The 22,226-nt window shown below is 46.6% G+C and overlaps 1 protein-coding gene across 5 annotated transcripts in view; it reads right to left on the bottom strand.

Moving 5' to 3' along the window:
• The window catches only part of KATNIP (katanin interacting protein), a 200,379-nt gene that overhangs the window by 175,214 nt on the left and 2,939 nt on the right, over positions 1-22,226 (bottom strand). For all 5 annotated transcript variants that reach the window (XM_079944672.1, XM_079944676.1, XM_079944673.1 and 2 more), the window contains exon 2: positions 5,102-5,163. In XM_079944672.1, the coding sequence (XP_079800798.1) occupies positions 5,102-5,163 (62 nt within the window). The remainder of the gene's footprint in view (positions 1-5,101; positions 5,164-22,226) is intronic.

Raw genomic sequence — 22,226 nt, 5'->3', positions numbered from 1 at the left:
TCCCTCCTTTGCTGTGTTCCCCTGAGAACCCAGTCTCCTCCTTTGCTTGGCAAGATGAAAGGCATCTCTAGTCCTTGCACCACAAGGCTCTGCTTAATAGCAGGAAGTGTTCGTATGTGTGCACGTGCACGTGTGCACACTTATGCGTGCGTGCAAAGGGAAGGCTTAACATTTTCTAGGTGGTTGAGTTAAATGACTTTTTCAGTCCTTTACAAAGTGAGCTCAACAGAGGAGAGTGCCGTCAGAAGCATTTTGCAGAATGTCCAATCAGCTGCACAAGGAGGCAGTCCATGATCACAGAAGGCCTTCAAAGTGGTTTACAGTGGGGGCCCCAGAGCTAGCCTGCCTGGGGCTCGCTTGACTAGGGGCGCACAGCCAGGAGCCTGGACGGCTGGAATGAGCCTAAAGTCCAGCTGGAGCAAGGGAGACCCCTTCAGTACTAAGTGAAATTGTGCTGCCTTTTCCTTCCAAGGCCGGGAGTTGTCTCTCTGTTAAATTCTAGACACTCTAAGGAATGATTACAATTATGTAGCAACCAACACTTACGGAATGTTTACTATGTGCTATGCTAGGCACTTTATTACTGCCCTGACTCTGTATACTGAGTCTCCAAGGTGGGAATTATCAAATCCGGTGTGAGGGGTCAAGAGACTCAGCCAAGGTCACCGGACAGGGATTTGAGACAGAAGCCCATTGTGGGCACTAATTCACAGAGTTGCCTGGGGCCTCCATGCCTCTGTGCGGTAGCAGAACATGTCCCCAGCGCCATGTCTGTGAGCCCCAAGGTGCCACGGCCATCAGTGTGGACCCTAGTGGGGGGGGGGGGTGATGAATAAAGATTTCTTCCTCCACTGCGGTTTCCTGGTTTTTTTCTTTTTTAACACTGTATAATAAATTTACTTTCTAATGATTTTTGAGTAAACTACAGTGACCACGATTTCAAAACCATTAATAATTCATGACCAAGGGCCAGAAACACTATATAATCTCTTGCTAGAGAAGAAGTGGAGAATACTTTTACCAGCTACTTCAAAAGTATATACCGACTTCAAGCCAACCATCAAAGGTACATTTTTTCAGAAATGACTGTAACCCTTCCAAAACCTCGGTTAAAGCCGCCTCTTCCAGGAAGTCTTCTCTCTCTCCTCCAGCACCCGCTGGGGCTTTACCTGGGTCTCCTCATTCTCTGCTATGATCTGTGCCTGTCTGTGTCTTGACGGGGCTTGAGAACCGAAGCATCCTTGGAGCAGGGCAGGCGTGCAGTGCGTGGGGAAGCACCGAGAACCAGGGGTTACTTAATAACCCGTAAAACGCTGCTTCTCATCCGTGGCTGCACATCGGAAGCACTTGGGAAGATTAAAAAATTCTGATGCCCGGGTCACACCCCCAGACATTCTGATTTAACTGGTTTGGAAAGAGGCCTGGACATGGGGGTATTTAATAGCTCCCCGGTGATTCTAACGTGCTGCAACATTTGTGAACTGTTGACATCAAGCACCCAGCACAGGGCCTGGCATCATGTGGGTGCTGACACCTGCTTGCTGTTGAGTGGGTGGGGGGTCGGGGGGGACAGGGAGGGTCCCATCAAAAGGGGGACATGTTCTCATCAGAAGCCATTGCCCACTGTTACAGGAATATTCCTTATAGGAATAAGGAAGGACTCAGTGTTGTCATTCTCCATTTTTCCAGAGAAGCCAGAAGTCAGCATTTTAATGTGAAATCTCCTAATTTTTGAATGCAGCTCCTAATTTTTAAAAACTGTAGTAGGGTATGGGCCAAAGAAAACACATCTTTGGGCTGAATGTGGCCTGGCAGGCTCACCGAGAACTTCCCATCCTCCCTTTGCTGTGCTGGCCCATGACCATGCAGGATGGTACCCAATCCCCACCCAGGATGGAAACTGCACATCCACCTGCCAAGGTGTGAGCTGGCCCGTATACCCTACCTCCGAAGGAACACGATGAGTGTCCTTGTCTGCCTGTTCTAACCAGCTTGTCTTTTCCTTGCCTTTCGCAAGGACAAAGCTTCCTCTATACCTGGCATCCTGTGTAAGCACAGAGGATCAGGAAGTGCAGATTTCACAGACGACGGAGGGGGGGGGGGGGGCGGTGGGGAAGGATGTGGAAAGAGGAGGTGGGTGGAAAGGCATGTTATAATATATCAGGATGAGCATCCTGGCAGCTTGCTATTAGTTTCTTTCTCTTGTTTTTCTAACCAAACGAAAGCCTTGTTAAGAAAGCACTCTCTTTTTCAGAGGGCGTGAAACCATTTTAAACATCTTTCAGGGTTAAACTCAGATGTTGTGATAAACAACCCCACTCGCCCTTTTTCCTCATTCAAGCATTTTTCAGAAGAGTGATCTGAAATGCTCTCGGGTGACTGGAATGATGGGAGTAGCCGGGAAAGCGGCAATTAGGGGAGTCCTGTTGCCAAGGAGAGAGAGGAGGGGAGGGAAAAAGTATCTCTGCTAGTTACCGGCTGCCCTGCTCCGTCATGTTTCCAGAGAATTTCTTAATGTGGATAAATCGGATGCTGTCATTCTGCAACCAAAGGCCTCAGGTTTAAACAATTCATTCCTGGCCTAGGGGGACTGGTCCCCACTCTTGGTTACTTTTTTTAAAAAATAAATTTAATTTATTTTTAATTTTTATTTATTTTTGGCTACATTGGGTCTTCGTTGCTACGGGCGGTCTTCCTCTAGTTGCAGCGAGCAGGGGCTACTCTTCGTTGTGGTGCAGGGCTTCGCATTGGGATGGCTTCTCTTGTTGCGGAGCACGGGCTCTAGGCACACGGGCTTCAGTAGTTGCAGCATGCGGGCTCAGTAGTGTGGCATGCACGCCCTAGAGCGCAGGCTCAGTAGTTGTGGAGTACAGGCTTAGATGCTCCGCAGCATGTGGGATCTTCCCGGATCAAGGATTGAACCCATGTCCCCTGCACTGGCAGGCAGATTCTTAACTACTGCACTGCGAGGGAAGTCCCTCACTCTTGGTTACTTAATCGAGGGAGACCTGGTGCCTGCAGGTCTGCGCTCACTCCCATCGCGGCTCCTCCACCCTGAGGTTTCTGGAAGGACTTTGTGGAGACAAGGACACCTGCTCCTGCCTCCAGAAAAACGCCTCCACCAGAAAGGAGTGGGAAAACCCACCCTGGTTCAGCTTCTAGAGTGTCCACTGGGGCTGACATGGAGGTCTTTGCGGCAGCATCCAAGTTCCTAAGTTATCTCCCAGCCCTCATCCCAGGCAGGTCGATTCAAGAAGGAGGAAAGCCACACTGGCTCTTCTGGCTACAGCTGAGAAAGGAGGCAACAGGAGACAGGATGAAAGTCACAGCAAAGCACACAAGGCCCTTTGCAAGCCAACCCTGACCTGCCTCCTCAGAGCTGTCTGGGGTGAGGCCAACACCGAGGAAGCAGAGCCATGAGTTGCAGACAGAAGAATCAAGTCTAGTGGCCATTTTTGAGCCGCTGGACCCAGCTGAGCCAGAGAAATTCCCTTTTGTCTTTGGAATCAGGTCAGTTTACAGTCAAGAGTGTGAGTACTTAAGTGTCGACGAATTTCAGGATTGGTTGATATTGATGATGAGCAAGAAGCCTTCACACTCCTGCTCCCATCAGCTGCTAAGTAAGACTCAAATGTAAACTCCCACAAGCTTGGGTCTTGATTGAAGGGCCCTTCAGTAATTCATGGGTCCTAACTGCCACTTCCCACCTCAGGCTCAATGATCTTGCAGCTTTCCTTATTCATATATCTCTGCCTTTGTATACTTATTTTTTAAATGCATTTATTTATTTATTTTTGGCTGAGTTGGGTCTCCGTTGCTGCGCGCAGGCTTTCTCTAGTCGCGGCGAGCGGGGGCTACTCTTTGTTGCGGTGCATGGGCTTCTCATTGTGGTGGCTTCTCTTGTTGTGGAGCACGGGCTCTAGGCGCGCAGGCTTCAGTAGTTGTGGCACATGGGCTCAGTAGTTGTGGCTCGCGTCTAGAGCGCAGGCTCAGTAGTTGTGGTGCAGAGGCTTAGTTGCTCCACGGCATGTGGGATCTTCACGGACCAGGGCTCGAACCCATGTCCCCTGCATTGGCAGGCGGATTCTTAACCACTGTGCAACCAGGGAAGTCCCATCTCTCTGCCTTTGACCATGCTGTTTACTTGGTCTGGAAAACTACTCACCCTCAAGAGTTGGTCTTTACATCCGCTTTTCTGCAAAGCCTTTCTTGATACTACTGGCAGAGGCAGGTGACCCTTTTTCCGTATTGAAATCCCACTCTTTGTCCCTCTCTCCCTGTACTGGCACTCTCACACTGTATTGTAATGATCTCATTGCACATCCCTTCCAACTACGCTGTGCACACCCTGAGTCAAGGACTGTCTCTCATCCATCCCTTAGTCCTGGCCCTGGTGCCCAGCACAGCGCAGGTGGGCTCAGTGCAGTAAATTTCAAAAATTTCAAGAATGGTAAATTTCAAGAATGTGGTATATTTCAATATTTTGTAGCTCTTCCCATTAAGAGGTAAGGCCTATTCCCCCACCCCTTGAACCTGCATTGACCTTGTGATTTGCTTTAAAGAACAGAAAGTGGCAGAAGTGACACCATGCCAGTGCTAAGCCTAGAGCTCAGGAGTTCCTGCGTCTTCCAATCTCATGCTCTTGAACCCCTGAGCCCCCATGTGAACAAACCTGGCTGGCTTGATGGAGGATGGGAGAACATCGGAGGAGAACTAAAGCACCCTAACTGATGTTCAGGCAGCCCCAGGGCAACACCTCTGTTAACTGCAGATGCATAAGTGAGCCCAGCTGAGGTCAGCAGAGCCTGGCCCATCAGCAGAACTGCCTGGGGAAGCTGAGCCCAGATGGCTGACCCTCAGAATCATGAACTAAATCTGTGGTTGTTTTGAGTCACTAAAATCTGGGTGACTTGTTACACAGCCAAAGCTAACTGATACATTCGGTAAGAGATTATTACTATAAGTGACACTGGGTTGATAACTCCAGTTGAGAATGAGAGAAAAGAATAGGAGATCCAGGGATACTTAATCACCAGCCCACTCCCTCAGGTCTCTTTAAATAGAGTTGCCTCCCACCTGCCCTCCCCAGCGACTCATTTACCTCCTTTTTCTCCCGAGAGCAGGACCGGCTTCTCTCAGCCTTCTTCAGAGTCTGACCTGTAGCTGTTCAAAAACAGAAACAGAGATTAAGGCTGTTTTAAAACAGCTAGTTTATCACCACAAAAGCTTTTTATTTGCAAACCTAATAGATGGGACCAATCACAATCAAGTGATTTTAAGAAAATGTAGCCTATTATGATAATGGGAAAATGGCATACTCTTGAAATAGACCAACGGCAATGAAATGGTAATTCACACACTCATATTACTTGACTATAATGAACAAAGCCTCCACTCTTTAATCTGGAACATTATCTGCACTCTGCAAGGGCTGACAGACTAGTTTTTCCCAGTCGGATTACATTTTTATTAAATTGGAGTTATATAAAATGCCTTCCACTGTGCACATACACATAACCTTTGATGAGTGTGTGCCAATACACTGCACCAGACCCCCAAACTCGCCACATAGGTGCTGGTGCAGATGTGAATTAGCAGTAATCACCTGCATTTCACATAATGGGGCAATTTCAGAGAGAATTGTGGCTTTTCTCGGAAAACTGGAAAACTAATATTGAAGTTATGCATACATTTCACAGATGGACATCAGAATGTTTAAGTATGCTGTTCCAAGTGCAGTTTTTACAACTTCAATGGAAGTGTCCATTATAAAAGGAATCCTTGGTGGGAAATTAATGGATCGCCTTGGTTTTAAAACATAAGATGCGAGCCTCACTGCACGTTGCCAGTGTGTCTCCCAAATTGTCCAGCTTCACTCTCAGGTGGCTATTTTCTAGAGTACCACAACCATATGTCCCATTAGCCAGGAGCACTCTGAAGGCAGCAACAAAAAGGCTTAGTGATGACTTATTGAGAGGCGAGAGATGGGGAGCGAATCTGAGAGGAAAGACGCTTGTCTTTGGATGCGGTCACTTGCAGAGGGGCTCACAGATAGTGATAAAGCTCAGGTCAAGGGATGATGCTCTTTCCAAAAATGTGAGAATAAGGGAAAGAGCAAAGGTCCAAAGATGAACTTCTGGCACTGGCCAAACTTGGGGCCAATACATAAGAGGATGTAGAAAAGAGGCAGCTGTTCATAGGAGACCCCAGGATGTACAGTATCATGGTATGGTAGACATCTTTGGGGGTATCTGCTCAGCTCATAATGACACCCTAGACTTCTCCCTTCTCTCTTTTCTTCCTCCCCATCACCACAGTGGGGTCCTGTGGCAGCCATGACTGTACATGACCCCATACCCTGAACTTCATATGCTGCACTGGGTATGGGCACTTGACCCAGTTGCAGCCAATCAGAATCCCAGCCCCTAACACTGAAATTGATTCTGAGAGAGAGGATAGAGGGCCAGAGCAGGGCTACCTCCATGTGTGAGCAGCCACCAGCCACTGGCCTTGGGGACAGACTAACACAGAATGCCAAGACAGAATGAACAGATCTGAAACCGACTGCACGCTTGCCTTTGTGTTCCACAGACACCCACTTAGATTAGGTTCTCTGTGTGTGTGTGTCTGTTGCCTCTTTTTTTTTTGCCTTAAGACAAAGAAGCTAGGGTTTAAAGATGAAAAAGAACCCCGGAAAAGATACCACTGTGACGGGGGATGTCGATAGTGGGGGAGGATTTACATAGGTGGACAGGGCATATATGAGAACTCTCTGTACTTTCCACTCAATTTCGCTATGAACCTAAATCTGCTCCATAAAATAAAGTTTATTAACTAAAAAAAAAAAAAAAAAAAGCCCAGGATTTAGGGATCAGGTGATCCGGGTTGTTGTCAATCTTATCGTGACCTCCTGATCCCTGATGCTCTAGGGCAGGAGCTTGGGTGGACAGCTCCCCCAAACCCTCATCCACACCTGCTCTGGCTGTCAGTCAAGGCCTCAGGGTAGGCCCTAAGGTCGACCAGAGAGGATGACATACCAGGTAGTAGGCCACGCAATGCAGAGCCAGGAGCTGGGAGGTGGGTCTGGAGCTGGAAGGGCGCAGAGCAGACTGGAGGGCAGGAATGCTGTGCTGACAGGCCAGGGTGCTCTAGCAGCAAAAGCAGTGTTGAGGCAAGTAAGATGTCAGCAGAGCAAGGGTAGGGAGCGGGAAGGAAACAGTGCTAGTTCGGGGGTGAACACGGCAGACCCCAGGGTCCGGCTGAGGCCCTTCCTGTTCTGGTCAGACTCATGCCTGGGGATCCAGTCCAGTGGATCGCTGACCAGTTATGAGATCTTAGATAACTCACGAGATCCAACAGGTTCTCTATGGGCCATATTTTCTTCCTATTTTTTTAAAATGAGGATTAGACTGAATCACCTCTGGGTTTGCTTTCCATCTCTAAAGTTCTTTTATACTAATAAAGAACAGTAAAAAAAAAAAAAGGATTCAGGTGAGCCATAAAAAGAAAATATTAATACAAAGAACAGAGAGCTTAACCACTGAAATTTGCAAGCAAATCTCTCTACTGGAGTTAATTAGAAGCTCCTTTATTCATTAAATTGGAAAATAATTTGCTTATTTTCCAATGAAGATAATTCACTCTAATTATGCACATTTGTTATTGAATGCCTCTGTCCTCGCCCCACCGAGCCCCTCTCTCCTCCAGGTAGCTCGACATGGAGACGACTCCTTCTCCCCAAGGACAGAAGCGACCAGGTTACACTGTGCCTGTCTACTGCACTTAGCTTCTCTGAGTAGCTAGCTTCCTACCTAGATCTCATTTTATCCTCACAGCGACTTAGGGAGGGGTAAGAAGGTGACATTAATATCAATATATGCTGCTTGCAAAATTAAGGGGGTGTTCCTCTGCATTTTGCAAGGTGACCTGCCAGCTTCAGCCAGGAAACAATAAATAAGGCCACATGTAAATACCACATGTACACCTCACTTTAGAAAACAGATGTGTGCCTGGGGAAAAGAAAAAGGGACTGCATGGAATTGTAAATATAATACCGGTCTCCCACTTAGGATTTCAGAGAGATTTTATCTGCACTTAGGATTAATTTTCAGTGGTTAGAAGATTCTGACACTTTCGTTTTACTTTCCTTTGGATGCAGATAATAATATTCATCACTACCATTTAGAGGGAAGTTGTGTCTTCCTTGGATGTTAGCTTCTGAAGTCCTCAGGCACGGGAAAATCAGTGTCAAAATTCCCCTTGGGGAAAAAAAAAAAAAATTCCCCTTGAAAAAGAGCCTTAAACCTCCTGTAAAGTACAGCCTCCAGGACACAGATTTTATATCCACTGTTGTTGACTAATGTGCATGTGTAATATCTGGTGCATTTGGAAATGCATGGTACATGGTAAAATACACATGCAAAATATAATTTTATGGTATTTCTAATTAAGCTATTGATATTGTAATTATTCCCTCTGTTTCTCATCTTGGGGTAGGAGGAGAGGGCGGGGGTGGGGATGGTGGCAAGAACCAGGCACTGAGCTCCTGAAGCTTAAACCCTTAGTTGATATAGCTCCACTGTACCAGACACCTGCTATGGTCCAGGTTCTATGCACAGGCTTCATCTCCTGCATCCTCACAGACTCTCCTTTAGATCAGGGGTCAATACACTTTTTCTGTAAAGGCCCAGAGAGTAGATATTTTTTTAGTTTATAGACCATAAAGTCATGAGGTTATAAGGTCTCTGGTGCAACTACTCAACTCTGCCACTGGAGCGTGAAAACAGCCATAGACAATATGTAAACAAATGGCTGTGTTCCAATAAAAGTTTATTCACAAAAACAGGCAGCAAGCCAGATATGGTGCCCAGGCTGTAGTTTGCTGACTCTTGTTTCAGGTGGACAGAGCTATTCCCATTAGAACAAGCCAATGAAGAAATGAGAAACAAACTGAGGGTGAGTGATTGAGCTGCTTACTCAAGGCCAGAGAAGGGTAGCTTGTAGGTGGTCAGGCTCAGTGTGCTCCCAATGGCCATCATCACCAGCACCAGCACCAGCGCCAGCATCACTATCACCAGCGTCATTATCATCATCATCATTACCACATGAGCTCACCTTAGTCAGGGTTTCTCATGTGCCAGGCACTGAGCTCCAACCTAAGTACATGAACCAACTCATGTACTCTTTTTTTTTAATTAATTAATTAATTAATTATTTCATTTTTTTGGCTGCGTTGGGTCTTCATTGCTGCACACGGGCTTTCTCTAGTTACGGCGAGAGGGGGCTACTCTTCGTTGCGGTGCGCGGGCTTCTCATTGTCGTGGCTTCTCTTGTTGCCGAGCATGGGCTCTAGGCACGCAGGTTTCAGTAGTTGTGGCACGTGGGCTCAGTAGTTGTGGCTTGCGGGCTCTTGAGCACAGGCTCAGTATTTGTGGCGCACGGGCTTAGCTGCTCCGTGGCATGTGGGATCTTCCCGGGCCAGGGCTCGAACCCGTGTCCCTTGCACTGGCAGGCAGATTCTTAACCACTGCGCCACCAGGGAAGCCCCTCATGTACTCTTTATAGCTACTTTATGAAATAGGTACTATTATTATCCCACTTGTCCAAGGTGGGCACGGAGACCCAAAGAGGTTAGGAAACTTGCCTAATATCACACAGCTAGCGAGTATAGGAGCCTGGATTTGAATCGGGGTAGTTTGGCTCCAGAGCCTGCACTCCTAACCACTAGACTACACTGCCCCTCCGTCAGGTTAAAGACAAGTCTGAGAAGGCCAGCATGTGCTAGAGAGGGAGTCTGACTTAAGGATTTCTTTCTGTGATGCAGCTTTTTAATGTACTTTGGACTCCTAGAGTAATTAATAAGGGGATTAGAACAAAATGATTCCCCAAGGGTCAAGGAAGATGGAGTTCCCCATTAGCCAGAAAACTGCCATTAAGTGCCAGATGTGGAAAGGCAGGTTGGCATTAGACACTCACGCCCATCCACTCAGGTACAACGCTCAGCCTTGGCAAGCAGGGCTGGGCTTTGGAGAATAAAGGCAACTCAGCGGAAATCCAAGACCATGCAGGGACCTCCCCATCGAAAAGGAGTTTTAAATGAAGAACTTGTTTCTCCCAACTGGGGTGATGGTGCTTCTACTAGGTTACTAAAACGAGCTTATTTCTCCTGTAGTCCAAATATAAGGGCTCACCCTGTTCTCATTTTATATATCTATGTAATTTAATTCAAATGGCAAATATCCCAGAGATGCCACTTAATCTTACCCATTGGATTGGCAAAATTCCAGAGGTTTGACAATGTACTGTTGGCAAGATCTGGGAAGCAGGCATTTTCGAGCACTGCTGGGAGAAATATAAAATGATACAGGCTCTGTGGAGGGGATCTTGGCAATATCTTCAAAAAGGCTTTTGGCAGTATCCCTTTAAGCTAGCAATATCACTTCTAGGGATCTACCGGGAAGAAATAGCTCCACAAATAGGAAACAAATGCATGCACAAGGTATTCACTGCATCATAATTTGCAATGGAAAATATTAGAAGTGACCTATAAGTCTATCACAGTGGGGACTGGCTGAATAAATATGGTGGATCCACACAATGGAAATGGAATACTGGGTGAAAGAATGGCAAGCTGGTAATATGACCATATGTTAAATGAACTCAAGGGGGAGACAGTTGACGTAGTATGCAATTTTTTCTCTATGAAAGAGGGAAAATAAGAATATATGCTCCTGGGACTTCCCTGGTGGTGCAGTGGTTAAGAATCCGCCTGCCAATGCAGGGGTCATGGGTTCGATCCCTGGTCCGTGGAAGATCCCACATGCCGCAGAACAACTAAGCCCATGCGCCGCAACTACTGAGCCTGCGCTCTAGAGCCTGTGAGCCACAACTACGGAGCCCATGCACCTACAGCCCGTGCTCTGCAACAAGAGAAGCCACCGCAGTGAGAAGCCCGTGCCACAACAAAGAGTAGCCCCCACCTGCTGCAACTAGAGAAAGCCTGCGCGCAGCAACAAAGACCAGATGCAATCAAAAATAAATAAAATAAATTTTTTTAAAAACAAAAAACACCTATAAAAACAGATTTCTCTAAAAAAAAAGGTACAAATGAACTTATATATAAAGAAAAGAATATATGCTCGTATTGGTTCTGTTTGTACAAAGAACCACCTGGAAGGCACATGCCCAAGAGCGACTTCTCAATGTAAACTTTTTCTATTGTTTTTATTTTTGAATGATTTAGTTGGAACTTCTTCCTACTCAAGAAACTAAAATAAACTTAAAACATTAAATGTGGGGCTTCCCTGGTGGCGCAGTGGTTGAGAGTCCGCCTGCCGATGCAGGGAACATGGGTTCGTGCCCCGGTCCAGGAAGATCCCACATGCCGCGCGGAGCGGCTGGGCGCCGGAGCCGTGGCCGCTGGGCCTGCGCGTCCGGAGCCTGTGCCCTGCAACGGGAGAGGCCGCGGCAGTGAGAGGCCCGTGTACCGCAAAAAAAAAAAAAAAAAATTAAATGTCCAAAAGGGCTAGTTCAGATTTTTTTTAAATATAGTGAGAAACGCTGTGGACACTCCCACCTAAGGTCCAAGGGTGTGGTCTGCGGAGGGAGACAAGGTAGCCGCCATGGACCTCGGACCCCGAAGCATGCTCGAAAGGACACAGTATTTTCGGAGAACAAGCTGCCTTCTTTAAAGAGATCAGTCTGTAATGTGTGAGAGTTAAGAATGAAATGATGACAAAATATGGTTTCTGGACATTGAAACAACAGTTTCTGAGCTAAGCCAGTAGGCTGGTGGTGACCTGCTCGTTTACTTGAGGGCTAAGTTTTTTTTTTATGAAACGTCTAGACAAGATGAGAAAGGAAAAAGAGAAAAAGAAAAAAAAGGAAAGGAAGATTGAGACCTGTCCAGATGGCTTGTCTGGAACTCGTGGTTTCCTAGTGTTTACCGGGCATGGTCAGGTTCCTCCCCAGGTGATAGTTCTTGGGATTCCCTCACTAGCATATGCAACAACAAAGCCGGAGGGAGGCTCAGAGGAGCAGAGTAACTTGCCCAAGGTCACAGAGCAATGAAGAGAAAGAACTGGGGTTAAGAAGCCATCAGCTAGCTGCTAATCCCGTGTTCACTGCATCCTGTGGCCCGCCTGCCTGCACACCTTCTTCACCTCCAGGAGTGCCAGAGCTCCAGGCCCACTGGCCTTTCTACGCCACTCCACACCCACCTTCAGCCCCATCCCAGCCTCCTGAACCTACAGCCTCTGCAGAGACACGTGTGGCAGGGTGGGGACAGGGCAGTCTGGCAAGCACCTGCCCAGCCTAAAGAGGAAGCACTATTTGTCTCCAGCTGCAGGTTTCCAGGCAGGAATGTGGGCTCAGTTTTGTTGGGTGAGATTTTTCCAGAGAAGTCCAGTTGTAATGAGAAAGCTTCTAATCTTTTAAATGTTGACAAGTAATTAAAATTTTTTTAGAGCTCTGGACAGGCCCAACAAAAGAGGCCTCTAGTTTCCAACCTAGTAGACAACTAGGCAGAAGATGGGAAAATCTCCCACTCCTCCCGTTATTTCCTTATCTCAATGCCATGGACCCTTTTTGGGGAGGGGGAAGGGAGACCTCTTTAAGGAAATATCATCATTAGAACAGAATCTATTAGACAAAAAGCATGACTGTTTGGGAGCCAAGTAAACAAACACTGGCTCTGAGACACATTTTTCTCTTCAAATACTCCATGTGCACCTCCAGGCTGGTTCTGGGCCTTTAAGTTACATCCTGTCTTCTGAAAGCCCGAAACAATATCCCTGTCACTCTTCCTTTGCATTTTCTGTACAACTCAAATTCCCAGGGCCCAGTTTACTGCCAAATTACCTGAGATAAACAAGTCATGCTAAGACTCTCTTTTCCTTTCCAAACCTAAACAGCAGCTGGCAGCTAGAAATGGTTATTTATAACCTGCACACCGTTCCGCGCATTTGCTTGGTTTAGAAATGCTTAGCCGTGCATTCTTCAGCCAGCTTCATAATCAGATGAGAGCCTGGGGACGATGCTGTGCGGTGGCTGAGAGGCCAGGCTCTGGGTCAGCCTGTCTCGCTCTGCCACTAATTACCTGTTTGGGAATCCTAAGAGTTCCAATTCCATTTTTAGGGTTAAGATAGTACAAGAGAAACACTTAGAACACTGCCCTGCACATAGTAGGTACTTAGCAGTTTCCTTCCACAGAAACAGCTGTTTGTGGATCTGAGGGAGTTCCGCTGAACTCTGCTGCCCAAACATATCCTGAATCTGCTCCTTCCTCTCTGTCACCCCTTTGTGTGCCCTGTCATCTTTCCAATAGCCACCTGGTAGGTCTCCACCCTCCACTATTGCTGGCTTTTCCCACTGCAGCCATCGAAAAATAAGGCCGTAAGTCCAAGTGATGACACCTGCCTGGCTGACCATCCACTGGTGTATTTCACTTTGTACATTTCCCTTTTCCCTCCCTCACATTCACACCTCTGCAGCCCCCAGTCTTTCTTCTGCTCCTTGGACTCAGGATCCATTCCTGCCTCCGGGCCTTTGTCCTCATCCCTCTAGGTCTTCTCATGCTGGCTCCTTCTCATCAATCAGATCTCAGCTTAAAGGGACCCACTTGCTCAGAGTGGACTAGCCCCCAATCCTCCCTACTTTAATCTTCTGCATAGCACTTATCTGATCTTTATTTGCTGATGTAGTCTGCCTGCCTCACTAGATATCAGCTTTGTGAAATCAGAGGCTGCTTGTCTGGCTTTTTTATCACTGAATTTCCCACACCTGGAACGGTGCCTGAAATGGAGTAGGCGTCTGTAGACATTTCTGAAATTGATGAATGAGTGAATGACCAAATTTCTGAATGGACAATGCTGGAAGGGCAGGAGGCATGATTATGAACTGCTGTAATGACTTCATCTTCTCTTGCAATGTGCTTTCCTGACCCTTTCCCCCTGCTCTTTCTGGGATGGTGAAATGAACTATGACAAAGTAAGTTTAATACACCATTGGAGCGCACAGCAACGAAGACCCAACATAGCCAAAAAGAAATTAAGTTTAAAAAAAATACACCATTGGAGATAATTGGAAAATATTGATTTTTTTCATTTGAAAGAGTGAAGATAAGTAAATGCCACACATCTGTAATCTAATCAGTGGTCTACGTGATGACACGCTTCCCAGGCTAAAATGGACTTTGATCTACCTCTGTATCCATCATACAAGTTCCCAAACGCACTCCCACTCCAAACCCCACCCAGCCTTCTCCTCCCACATCCCAGCTCCCCATAGAACACAAGTGAGGACACTGACCGCATTTGTGGAAATATGTGTATGTGTGTGTATATCCAAATTCAAGTATCTTTTGAGTATTTTCATCCCCCTCCAAAAAATGATCAGCCAAACAAGCTTGGAAAACATGAGACTGGTTCATGAGAGCCCCGGGATCCTAAGGAAGAAGATGCATTTGTTCCTCTGATAGTTAATTGTTACTGAGAGCCTATTAAGTGCTGGGCACCATTCTAAGGGCTTTAGATAGATGAATTCACTTGGTTCTCAGAGCAGCCCTATGGGAAGGTCCTACCGTTACCGAGTCCAAGCTCGCTCTGCTCGCCGCACAACAGGCCAATAAGTTGGACACGAGGTGTTGAGGCAAGGGGTATGACTTTATAAGGAAAGCCAGCAGACCAAGAAAATGACAGACTAATGTCTCAAAATAACCATCTTATGGGGTCTGGATGCCAGTTTCTTTTATAGAATCAGAGAGGGAAGTAAAGTAAAAAGGCATAATAGGGAGAGGTAGTGAGGAAGTAAGGTAAAAAGGGCCATCAGTCTTGCAAAACATCTCCTGGAATGGCCAGCTTTGGTGAGGGGACGTGTTAATTTCAGCCATTCACAGGTGGGCAGTGTCAGATTGTCTCCCTGTGAGCTGAACAAAGGCACTTTAGTTCAACATTCAGGCAGAGGGGCAGAGTTCCCTGAGTCAGGCCATTGTGTATGATTATAACAAAAGCAATGAAAAGCAAAGGTTAAAGTCAAAGAAACATCAACATGGAGTCCGATTTAGCTCTTCCCAGTTACACTCTATTAATCTCCGTTTTACAATTTAAGAGTCCAGGTACTGAGATGAAGTAACTAACGCCCCTCCCCCAGCCGGGATCACGTGGCTGGGAAGAGGAGTCGCCAGAAATCGAAGCCCTTTTTTTTTTTTTTCTTTTGCGGTACGCGGGCCTCTCACTGCTGTGGCCTCTCCTGTTGCGGAGCACAGGCTCCGGACGCGCAGGCTCAGCGGCCATGGCTCACGCGCCCAGCCGCTCTGCGGCATGTGGGATCTCCCCGAACCGGGGCACGAACCCGCGTCCGCTGCATCGGCAGGCGGACTCTCAACCACTGCGCCACCAGGGAAGCCCCTCGAAGCCCTTTTGACTAACTCCATGAGCTCGGCTCCTTCCACTCCTTTCCAGGGTGAGGAAGGCTCAGGTGAGCATCAACATGAAGAGAGGGAGAGGAGAGTCTAAATTCTTGGCCCTGGTTTTCATAGTTCCACTCTGCAGGCTTAAAATGAAATCTCCATCCCAGTGGAGGCAGGAGACAGAACTTCTGCTGCGCAGGCTCATTACGAGAAAGGCTTTGTGGTATGGGTAGGGGTGCCGGACTGAAAGCGATCTGAGCCTTGTTCACCTGCTCTTGGGCTGCCCATCGGGGGCTCTTAACTACACCCCGTGCCTCGGCCTCCACATCTGATAAATGACAGTGATCAGACTACATCCAAAGTCACTCGCTGGCTGAACCCAGCCCATATACATTTGTCTGGTCTCCAAACTGTTAAGAAAGATTTTTTTTTTTTCTCCCAGCCAACATTTAAAGCTTGGGAGATGATGTCACATTTAAAAATCCTGAGTTCTGGATTCTTTTGAAAAACTGAAAAATCTGTCAACACAGGACCTGCGTTCCTGTCTGGCAGCCATTGTCAGGAGCTGAGGGCAATGCCCACCAGATGGCATGGTGCCCTCCCATCCCTCCCTGTTCCCCGGTTGCCTCCCTATCACAGAGGTCAAGTCCAAGTTGCCGTTATCGGCAGGTCTGAGGTTTTTCCCTACAGTAAAGATGCAAGTGAAGGTTCATGTGTCCACGTCTCCAGCAAGAGTGAATCAACATCATTATCAAAAGTACTTAACACGTGTACTTCTCATGTGCCAACCCCTGATCTAAGGGCTTGGCAGCTACCAATGTATTTAATTCTCACAACAACCCTAGGAGGTGAATACATTTATTATCTCTATTATATAGATGACAGAGAGATGGAGGAAGACACGTGCTTCAAGAAATTAGTAGAGGGACTTCCCTGGTGGCACAGTGGTTAAGAATCCGCCTGCCAATGCAGGGGACACGGGTTCGATCCCTGGTCCGGGAAGACCCCACATGCCACGGAGCAACTAAGCCCGTGCACCATCACTACTGAGCCTGCATGCTGCAACTACTGAAGCCCATGCGCCCTAGAGCCTGTGCTCTGCAACAAGAGAAGCCACCACAATGAGAAGCCCGTGCAACGCAATGAAGAGTAGCCCCTGCTCGTCGCAACTAGAGAAAGCCCGCACCGAACAACGAAGATCCAACACAGCCAAAAATAAATTAATTAACTTAAAAAAATTAGTAGACAACATATTTCTTTAGGAAATTCCCAGATATGCAAAGTGTATTTAGGTGTTGAAAAGGCCCCACGCAAATCAGCATAATGAAATAAACCCTGGCCACTGCCGCCATTATATTACCTGCCTGGTCCCTGCAGGCTTCTAAACTTATGACCTCTCTACAGGATCCTCAGTGTTCTGAGATATATCAGCATTCCCCAAATGGGATCCTGGACTAGATCTGTCAAGTCCCTTCCAGCTCTAACCTTCTGTGATTTTATGTCGGTTCATACAATGTATCTAATTAGTTTGGGACCCTCTACAGTGGAAACACACACACACACAATGCATTGCAAGTTCACTTAGAGTTTAGAAAAGTGTTGTAGTCCGTGCAGGGGACCTGTGGTTGGTGACTAGACATCTGTGATATTCCAACTTCCTGCCAGGTGCTGCATTCACCTGTAACTTTCCTATCCCCTAAGGACATAAGTCAGGGGCTGTGTCTGGAGAATCCATCAGCTAAGGGTGGTCAAGGTATAATAGCATCGGACTCCAAAATAAGTCGGGAGGTAGGAGTGACAGTGGCTTTACTGGGATAGGGAATGGGGGAGCATAAGAATGCCAACTGAAAAGCTGAGGAAGAACAAAATAAAACTAGAGGCTCTGGGGTATAGTAAAGGTAGCTAGGCTAGAGTATATTATTAGGACTGCATTGAATTGCTGCAAAGGACAGAGTCTGGAGGAACCATACTTGTCCACCAGAGAAAGAGAAACCAGCTGAGGTCTCTGGAACTTGGCCTGGAGGCTTGTCTACAAGGGCTTTTTCTCTGCTTAATGGAGACCAGCCAGCAATTCACTAAGGAACAAATGGATTCATCTCTTTCCTGGTTACAATGTCAACCCAGCAAACACTCATGGGCATCTCCCTGTGCCAGTCCTTGGGCCAAGTGTTGGGCATGCAAAGGAACAAGAATGGGTCTCTACCCACAGAGAAGGAGAAAGGCGTGGAGCCCAGTACCTGTGATACAGCACCATGCCTGAGAGGCCACAGGATTCCACCGCGTGGGAGGAATTAAGACTGCAGGTGACGTTACTCACTGTAATCTACAGTGTGAAAGTGACATGAAAGAAGGGCACGGTTGGCAGGGAGCACAGCAAAGGCAAGGCAGGGAGGTGGGCAAGGATACGGGGTGCTCAAGAGACGGCCAGCTTTCTGAGGTGGCTTGGCTAGGGGCTGAAGTCACAGGTGCCTGTAGGGTCAGGCCAGTATTCTCAATGCAAGAAGCAGACACTTAATGACTGGCACCACCAGCCAGAAGGCTGACTCAAACTGTTATCACATGCCCAAGGTCAAGGGGGTGGCCACTGGGGCTGTGTAGGAAGGCAGGTCTACACAGCCCCAGGGCTAAAGCTCCCTTTCATCAAGAGACTGAAATGTCCAGGTTTTTATGGGAAATTATTATTTTTAAATGTGGGAAAACACATCTGTGGACCCAGTTCAGCCCAGTATAAAACCTCTGGGCATGAGAGTGGGTGGGTGAGTGTCTAAAGATGAAGAGGGAGACCAACAGAGGGATAGGGGAAAGGAGGGGGACTGCTTCCCCAGGGAAATTCTCCGATTAAAGGTGCTATGTCCACAGGGCAGTTGTTAAGGTTACAAGGGTCAGGCTGTTCAAAACCCCATGGGGTGGACTTCCCTGGTGGTCCAGTGGTTAAGACTTTGCCTCCCAATGCAGGGGTGAGGTTCCATCCCTGGTTGGGGAGCTAAGATCCCACATGCCTAGCGGCCAAAATACCAAAACCTGAAAGAGAAGCAATATTGTAACAAATTCAATAAAGACTTTAAAAATAGTCCCTTTAAAAATAGTCCATATGAAAACAATCTTAAAAAAAACCACAAAAAACCCATGGGTCACCAGTAGTCAGTCCAGTGGTATTAATGGATGCTTTTTTTTTTTTTTTTTTTTTTTTTCCGGTACGCGGGCCTCTCACTGTTGTGGCCTCTCCCGTTGCGGAGCACAGGCTCCAGACGCGCAGGCTCAGCGGCCATGGCTCACGGGCCTAGCCGCTCCGCGGCACGTGGGATCTTCAGACCGGGGCACGAACCCGCAACCCCAGCATAAGGCAGGCGGACTCTCAACCACTGCGCCACCAGGGAAGCCCCAACGGATGCTTTCTTATTCCTACAAGAAGTGCTCTATGAACAGCTCCAAGCTCCCCCTTCCAACCAACCGTGTTGCTCCTCGTAAGCCCCTCCTACGTGGACAGAGGAGCAGCCACAGGGTCAGACCCAGGAGGGAGCCGAGAAAGTAGTAGAGGACAGTGTCTTTTAAACCAGCCTAACGGGCAAGCCTCACCCGCAGACTCACTCCCCAGGTGTGAGAACCTAGCCACACACTGGCAGGGACAGGGCTGGGCTGGGTCTTTGATGACACACTAGAGTGTAGACTTTATTCAGCTGAGTCCTGCTTCTGCCACCAACTAGCTGTGTGGTGTAAAATGAGCACAATTACAGCATCATATTGAGCTGTCTGAAGGACCAAACTGGGTCTTCTACAGCAGAAGTTGGCAAACTTCTCCTGTGAAGGGCCAGACAGTAAATATTTTTGGCTTTGGGGGCCATCTGTTCCCTGTCACAATGAGTCAGCTCTGCCACTGAAATATGAAAACTGCCATAGAGTGTTGGTGTGCATTTGTATGCAAATAGGTGTGGCTGTGTTCCAATAAAACTTTATTTACAAAAGCCAGCAGTGGACCAGAGTGCTTTGGGTATGGGGAAGACCTTTACAAATGTTATCTTCCGGGGACCCCCATGTTGGACTATAGTTATCTGTTTATGTCTGGCTTTCTCACTCGACTATGAAGTTCTTCAGTGAAGAGAATATATCCCCCCCACACTTTTTTTTTTTTCCAGATTAAAACTAAAAGAACAAGTAAAGCACAGTATGGCACACAATGAAGTATGTAGAGGTTTTCAAAATTGTCCCAGTTAATACTAGAGCAGGACTGTAACTTCAAATGCCTTCAGCGGGGACTTCCCTGCTGGTCCAGTGGCTAAGACTCCATGCTCCCAACACAGAGGGCCTGGGTTCAGTTCCTGGTCAGGGCACTAGATCCTACAGGCCACAACTAAGAGTTCGCATGCCACAACTGAAGATCCCCGCATGCAACAACGAAGATCCCGCATGCCGTAACCAAACCCGGCACAGCCAGATAGATAGATAGATAGATAAATATTAAAAAAAAAAAAAAAAAGCCTACAGGGGCCCAGGCAGGTACCAGAGGCAATGAGGGAAGCCAGCCAGGTACCAGAGGCAATGAGGGAAGCCAGCCAGGTAGAGGCTGTGATGGACTGGAAAGGGCACCTCCCTTCTAGGGGGCAGATTCCACTTAGCTCCAGCCGAGGGAACTCTTGCCATGCAGAATTTCAATTCAGTGTTAACTTTATTGCTTTTTATTGAGATTGATATATCAACTTTACTGATATTTTAAAGAAAACACCATAATCAGAGATTTATGAGAAATCTCCCAATTTTTCAATGTTGACAACTAATTCAAAAAACTAAAAACCATTATGGGCCAAATAAATATGCCCGTGAGCTGACTCAGCCCAAGACTCTCAGTGTGCAACCTCTGATATGAAGACTTCATTTTAAAATTTGCTACATTTCTATTTTTTAGGGTTAAAAAATTTTAACTTACATGCTTTTGAAAAATCAACTTTAAAGAAAATTTGGAGAAGACTACAGTAAACTCCCATCTACACTTCACCTGGATTCAATCTAATTCATCTTGATATTTCTGGATCCCAGTGCACAGAAGGAGCTGAATGTGGTAACTGAAGAAATGCCCCCAAGAAAAATAAGCAAAACAGAGTGTGTGCCAAGTTCCTGTGAGCTAAAACGACAGGATGGAGTGAATGCTGAGGAACGGCAAGGGAAAAGAAATCAATCAGATAAAAGGATGGAAGCAAAGGAGGAAGAACCGACACAAAGACTACCTGGACCACATGTTTATTTTGCCTGCTGAATGCTTTCTATGTTTTATTTTGTTCTTTGTTTTGCTTGCTTTATTTTGAGTAGGAAGAGAAACAGACAAATCACCAGGAGCCCAGGTAAACACCACACAAGAACAGAAATGATCAGACACGGTGACTGGACTTTCAGCAAAACCTAACTAATTCAACCGTCACCCATTTTGCAGTTTGGGATTATTTAGACAAGCTAGGCTAAATTTCATCTTGGCATTATTAATTCTTTGAGAAAGTCTGCTAGGCAAATGAACAGTATAAACAGGGGAGACATTGAGTACTTGCTCTGGGGGGAACCAAAGCAAATGCCTAGCTTTAAAATCCTTTCTAATTATCTCCATGTGCTGAACTTTTGTCTAATTATTATGTTCCTGGAAAGCTGAGTAGAATTTTTTTTTTCTCGGCCATCTCATATTTTAAAAGCAATGGGGGAAATTCGACTTTGACATAAAGGTGAACATTTACATAGGCAGGAGACTCACACATTGCCAATTTACTTTCATGTAAATAAACCATGTCAAACACTGGGTTTTCTTTTAAACAAAGAGTGAGCTAATTGCAAAGATTATGATTCGTTAGAGAGCTTCACCATATTCCCTCCTTCCTCTTCTGTCAGCAATGCGGAAGAAGTCTGCACACTGGCAGGCAATGACAGCATCAGCTACCACATAGGTGCGCTTTTTATACGCCAGACTTGGTGTTAAGTGCATTCATGCATAGTCTCATTGAATTCACAATAACAGATTCACCAACGGATGGACACACAAAACAAGGTAAGCCTCATCATCATCTCCACTTTAGTGACAGGAAAACTGAGTCTCAAAGAGGTCAGAGTACACCCCTGGGATTCAAATCCAGGGCTATTTGGTCTGCAAAACCTATGAATATTACACCACGCCGCATCGCAGAGCCAGATAGAACCCGCCAAGTCAAACCCAACGGGCCAGAAAAAATGTTGTGAAAAGCTATGCTGACTAGGACAGGAGGAATAAACCAAACTACAATCCAGTCTGGGGATACTTAGCAGACATTTAAGCTTTTGTGGGTTTAGGAAGTAAACATCTTTCTAACAAGGCTGGACTTGGCTTATCTATCTAGTTGGCTAGAATCAAAATTCATCACGGTATGCCTCACTTTACCCAATAGATATATGCCTGGAAAATTGTGCAGAGATCAAAGTTTTAAAAATTGCAAAGGAAAAAGGGATCCTTTGAATGCTAAATCTAATCTTAGGGCAAACACTTTCTTAGAACAAATTTTTCCTTTTTGTAACCAATCTAAAAATGGACAAATTCCTCCACTGGGCCATAATGCTCAGGAGCACTGAGATGATAACAGAACTGACTGAACAGACTTCTTGAAAATGGTCTACAGCAATGTTTCTCAAAGTGTGTTCCACAGATCCTGGGAGGAAGAGGGGTTCCCAAGGACAAGTATTATCTTCATCATAATTCTAAGACTTTTTCATTGTGTTGGTATTTGCACTGATGATGCAAAAGCAACAGTAGGTGAAACTGCTGATAGCTTGAGTGGCTACAAGGCAGTGGCACCAAACTGTATCAGTAGTCATT

Source organism: Stenella coeruleoalba (assembly GCF_951394435.1).
Source record: "Stenella coeruleoalba genome assembly, chromosome: 15".
NCBI lineage: Eukaryota > Metazoa > Chordata > Mammalia > Artiodactyla > Delphinidae > Stenella > Stenella coeruleoalba.
This window is presented reverse-complemented; position numbering and strand designations above follow the sequence as displayed.